This window comes from Cyprinodon variegatus, unplaced genomic scaffold (assembly GCF_000732505.1).
Source record: "Cyprinodon variegatus isolate N-32 unplaced genomic scaffold, C_variegatus-1.0 Scaffold1579, whole genome shotgun sequence".
Taxonomy (NCBI): Eukaryota; Metazoa; Chordata; class Actinopteri; order Cyprinodontiformes; family Cyprinodontidae; genus Cyprinodon; species Cyprinodon variegatus.
The window spans coordinates 112895-118835 of record NW_015152032.1 but is presented as its reverse complement, the minus strand read 5'-3'; the positions used below and the strand labels follow the sequence as shown (position 1 = coordinate 118835).

General features: G+C 43.8%; 1 protein-coding gene across 1 annotated transcript in view; it reads left to right on the top strand.

Moving 5' to 3' along the window:
• The first annotated feature begins 2120 nt into the window (after window positions 1-2120).
• Window positions 2121-5941, top strand: part of LOC107103972 (bone morphogenetic protein receptor type-2-like) — a 10292-nt gene continuing 6471 nt past the window's right edge. The window contains exon 1 of the mRNA XM_015403846.1: window positions 2121-2350. Coding sequence (XP_015259332.1) covers window positions 2333-2350 — 18 coding nt within the window. The 5' untranslated portion in view covers window positions 2121-2332. The remainder of the gene's footprint in view (window positions 2351-5941) is intronic.

Sequence of the window (5941 nt, the reverse complement as noted above, 5' to 3'; positions counted from 1 at the left end):
ACAACGATAATAGCAGTTAGATAATAGTTTTACCTGATCGATCACAAAACTGAAAAACATCTGATCAGGTGAACAAAGTAAATGTTAGACCGTGATATAAAGAGGTAGCGCTGTGGCTAGCTGTAGCTAACAGGTTAGCCTCTTTAGCTCGCTCAGTTAGCCTGATTAAGCTATGCTACTTTTAAATCCGTGTCAACAACAATCGTTCATTTTCTACAAGTAGAATAACTGTTTTATTTGTCTAAAATCTCTATAAAAAGTAATTTTTTAGGATCAGATCTTAATAAAAAGAATAAAAATAAACTGAGACTTTTTTTGTCACCTTGTTAAATAGCAGAGCTCAGTCTGTCTTAGAACGCAGGACTTTCCTTCCAGACTGACAATGATTGTTTTCTACTTTCTGCTACTTTAGATCAAAGATGAAATGGAAAATAATAGCAAATATATAATATGTTTAGACTCCATTTGATTTTTAATAAACGGGCGCAATACAGTTTGTCTGAGTGGAGTTGCCATATAATGACCTAACATGAAGGGGCGGGGCCTCGAGCAGATCTGGTACCTACAGCGGATGCTTCTGAGTTTCCACAGAATCCATCTTGAATTTACTTCTTGCCTTAACGTCAGGTCGGCGGAAAAGAACGGGAATTTCCGACCCGAAGTAAACTCATGAAAATAGGCAACAGGCTGATAGATGCATCAATGCAGAACTACTGAGGCGTCAGTCTGACCATCAAACAGGTTTATTTCTAAAGGGTCAAATAAAAAGTTAACAAAAATGTTTTTCAGTAAAAACTTACAAAATCTCTCTTAAATAGAACTTTTTAAAATTTATTTCACCAAAATCAGCAATTAAAATGGGATAAAGTTGGTTTGTTTTAACATTCTCATTTAATATAAGCAAGAACATTTGCATTGTATTAATTGAAGTCCATTTTATCTAATTATCTTATTTTAGGAGTAGAAACCCTCATTCCATTTGCATATCATCTCATTTCTCTACTCAAATTAAGGGTAAATATACTTAATGGTATATTTTTTTTTACTTATTTCTAGATCGTTTTTGCAGTGCATTTATGATCAGAACAGTGAAAACATTTCGACCAACTGGAACCAGTATAAGGAGTTTGATCTCCAGCTGGATCCAGTGTGAAGGCTATGGAATCGCTGGAGCTAATAAGATTTTATAGTTTCCATGTTTTAATCAGGATAGAATAAATCCCTGCTGTGGCCTGTGGGGGACGCTGTGGCCTGTAGGGGGCGCTGTGGCCTGTAGGGGACGCTGTGGCCTGTAGGGGTCACTCTGGCCTGTAGGGGGCGCTGTGGCCTGTAGGGGTCACTCTGGCCTGTAGGGGACGCTGTGGCCTGTAGGGGGCGCTGTGGCCTGTAGGGGGCACTGTGGCCTGAAGGGGGCACTGTGGCCTGTAGGGAGCGCTGTGGCCTGTAGGGGTCGCTGTGGCCTGTAGGGGTCGCTGTGGCCTGTAGGGGGCACTGTGGCCTGAAGGGGGCACTGTGGCCTGAAGGGGGCACTGTGGCCTGTAGGGGGCGCTGTGGCCTGTAGGGGTCACTCTGGCCTGTAGGGGACGCTGTGGCCTGAAGGGGGCACTGTGGCCTGTAGGGGGCACTGTGGCCTGAAGGGGGCACTGTGGCCTGTAGGGGGCGCTGTGGCCTGTAGGGGTCGCTGTGGCCTGTAGGGGGCGCTGTGGCCTGTAGGGGGCGCTGTGGCCTGTAGGGGGCGCTGTGGCCTGAAGGGGGCACTGTGGCCTGTAGGGGTCACTGTGGCCTGTAGGGGGCGCTGTGGCCTGAAGGGGGCACTGTAGCCTGTAGGGGGCGCTGTGGTCTGTAGGGAGAGCTGTGGCCTGTAGGGGGCGCTGTGGCCTGTAGGGGGCGCTGTGGCCTGTAGGTGGCGCTGTGGTTAGGTTATTATGTAAAGGATCTGTTCCTGCAGGCTTCCTGCTGGCAGACGGAGCCTTCATGTCTGTTTCCTGCTGCAGCCTCTCACACACAAACTTGTTTTCCTGTCATTGTGAGGTCTGTTGTTAAAGCAGGACTAGAAATAAAACCCGGACCGGACCGGACTGGACCTGGACCAGACTGGACCCGTTCATTTGGACGTCTGAGNGGTCGAGGCCGTTACGGCGCCGTGTTCCGCGGCGCTCTGAACGAGCGCTGCGTGGCCGTTAAAGTCTTCAGCTCTGCTAACCGTGCAAACTTCTCCAACGAGCGCTCCATCTACCGCCTGCCTCTGCTGCAGCAGCACGACAACGTGGCGCGCTTCCTGGCTGCCCAGGAGAGGGCGACCGGCGACGGCCGGCCAGAGTTCCTGATCCTCATGGAGTTCTACCCTCACGTGAGTTAGAGAACGGAGACACAGATCCACAGATCAGGAACATTTAACAAGAAAACAGAGTCGGTTTAGATATAACAGAGTTAATGTAGTTTTTAAATCTTCAGGATCAGATTCAATAAAGACAATTAACTGAATTTAAACATGAATTTAAAAGAGAAATTACTTAGTTTTGTAATGATGCTGCCACCTGTGACCAAAACACAGAACTGCAGATCTATTCTGCTCTATTCTGCTCTATTCTGCTCGTCCTAATAGTGTATTTCTGACCTTTTTCACCTTAACATTAATTTTTCGATGGTGTCTGAGTTCAGCTGGATGCTGCTGTAGGAACCAGATCTGCTTCCTATCAGTGACGTTACGCTACAGGATTGGCTGAACGTTGCCACATGATGTAAACATAGTGGTTGCCCTGATGACAATAACATCACCCAGCGTGTGCAGAGTCTGGAGCATCTGTAGCATTAGCGTTTATAATGACTGATGAAGTTTTACCTGATTGATCACAAAACTGAAAAAAATCTGATCAGGTGAACAAAGTAACTGTTAGACCGTGATATAAAGAGGTAGCGCTGTGGCTAGCTGTAGCTAACAGGTTAGCTTATTTTAGCTTGCTCAGTTAGCCTGATTAAGCTATGCTACTTTTAAATTCAACTCAACAACAACTGTTCGTTTTCTCCAAATAGAATAACTGTTTAATTTGTCTAAAATCTCTATGAAAGTAGTTTTTTAAGATGTTCCATTCGTCCTCTGACCTCAGATCTTAATAAAAAGAATAAAAATAAACTTTTTTTTGTCACATTGTTAAATAGCAGAGCTCAGTCTTTCTTAGAGCAGGACTTTCCTTCCAGACTGACAATGATTGTTTTCTACTTTCTGCTACTTTAGATCGCCGATGAAATGGAAAATAATAGCAAATATAGGGAATAATATGTTTAGACTCCATTTGATTTTTAATAAACGGGTGCAATACAGTTTGTCTCAGTGGAGTTGCCATATAATGACGTAAATGAAGGGGCGGGGCCTCGAGCAGATCTGGTACCTACAGCGGATGCTTCTGAGTTTCCACAGAATCCATCTTGACGTAATGTCAGGACCGTGGAAAAGAACGGGAATTTCTGACCCAAACTGAACTCATGAAAATAGGCAACAGGCTGATAGATGCATCAATGCAGAACTACTGAGGCGTCAGTCTGATCATTAAACAGGTTTAGTTCTAAAGGGTCAAATTAAAAGGATGTTTTTCAGGAAAAACTTACAAAATCTCCCTTAAATAGAACTTTTTAAAATTTATTAAACCAAAACCAGTAATTAAAATGGGATAAAGTTGGTTTGTTTTAAAATTCTGGTCACCACACCTCTTCAATTAATTGAGGAGGAAAGTGAGACACTTTGCTAATGGAATAAGACAATTTTCATTTAAGATAAGAAAGAACAATTGCATTATATTATTTGAAGTCCATATTATCTAATTGTCTTATTCTAGGAGCAGAAACCCTCATTGCATTTGCATATCATCTTATTTATCTACTCAAATTGAGGGTATATATAATTAATGTAATTTTTTTTTTACTTATTTCTAGATCGTTTTTGCAGTGCATTTATGATCAGAACAGTGAAAACATTTCGACGAACTGGAACCAGTATAAGTAGTTTGATTTCCAGTTGGATCCAGTGTGAAGGTTATGGAATCGCTGGTGCTAATAAGATTTTATAGTTTCCATGTTTTAATCAGGATAGAATAAATCCCTGCTGTGGCCTGTAGGGGGAGCTGTGGCCTGTAGGGGGCGCTGTGGCCTGTAGGGGACGCTGTGGTCAGGTTATTATGTAAAGGATCTGTTCCTGCAGGCTTCCTGCTGGCAGACGGAGCCTTCATGTCTGTTTCCTGCTGCAGCCTCTCACACACAAACTTGTTTTCCTGTCATTGTGAGGTCTGTTGTTAAAGCAGGACTAGAAATAAAACCTGGACCTGGATCAGACTGGACCTGGACCTGACTGGACCCGTCGTTTTGGACGTCTGAGAGATAAACACAGATAAATAAATCCCATGTAATGTTTGTAAAGATAAACCTGAATAATAATTCCTGTAAATCATTTATAAGCAGCTGCAGCTGTTTTTCTACGTTAACAGAGGCGGAGTTTAACACTTTGTGCAGATTTATAGATGCCAGTCATTCCTGCAGTCTGAGCCTGAACAGCTCCATTAAACGGCTGTTATCAGCTCCTCTGGTCAGAAACATTCAGATCGCTTCCTGTTTCTGATCTCTGTCCGCGCTCTGAGGCAGCGTGACGTCAGCGCTGTTTTTATGCATTCCTTTGCAGCCGTGGGACGTTCATTAAAGAGCCTGTTTAAAGCCAGACTGTAGGAAACAAACACAGGAGCAGCCAAACATGCAGCAGTAAACCCTCTGATGAAATCTGCTGTTAGACCATAAACAACAGGATCAGTGGGTGGAGCATAGAAACAACCATCACTGTATTCATCACAGATGGCAGATTACCTGAGTTTGTTGTTTTTCTTTGCAGTGAACAGGGACTTCAGGTCATGATGGTGTCTGCAGGTCATTGTATGGGTTAATAAAAATAAAAAAAAAGCGTGGATAAAGCATGTAACTCCATGCAGAAAGGCCCCGCCCCCTGGAGTTAAACCGTGGAACTGCTCGCTGCAGACAGCCTCACTGTGCGGCCATTTTAAACATCACAGGGAGCCACCATCCTGGCTCTGCAGAGAAGAGAACATTAATAGATGCTCAGAGTTTCCTCCTGATGTTTGTTTTTCTATAAAACTGATGAAGCTTTAAAGAAGTCAGAATGTTGTGGAAATAAAAGGGTTCAAACCTCCAGGCTGTGAGGAAACACAGAACGGCCAATGAGAGGAGGGTTCATAGAAAGCATGAAATACATGAAAACACATTCCCACAGGGCCATCAAGGCCATTATGTTTTTGGATTGCGGGAGGAAGCAGGAGTACCCAGAGAGAACCCATGCTTTCATGGAGAAAACACGTAGTGGAGCTAAATGTAGCCCCATAAAACCGAATTAATCCAGATTGGTCAGAGTTCATGAATGCAGATATTTTTCAAGAACTAAACCTGAGATTGAATTAAAGACGCAGCATTAAAAAAAAGAAAAGAAAAAACAGCCTGAAAATGGCCGTTTCTTAATTCACTAGAATACGAGCACGGACTTGTTTCCTCGCCAAGTCTGTTATTGAGAAGATCCCAGGAAAGTCTGGACTCAAGGAGAACGGGAGCACGCAGAATAAATCTGGGTCCATTGGAACAGAAGAGTACTGATGACCAGTGACGGGAGTAACTAACGCCGTTACCTTGTTTAGTAACGAGTAATCTAACTAATTACTTTGACTGTAACTATAACACAGTTACCATTGCAGACACCTTGTCATGCGCGCCTTGTCATGAGAGAGGGGAGGATGAGAATGGCTGATGTATAGTGAGATTCCGTCTGTCAGTTGGGTAGGGGGGTGTTTCTGCTGGTGGGTGTTAACGTACAGCACACACAGAGAGATGGAGAGTGAGAAGGACTCCAGCAGCAAAACAGCGTTTTCCTGATGTAAATACCGGTGTTACGTCA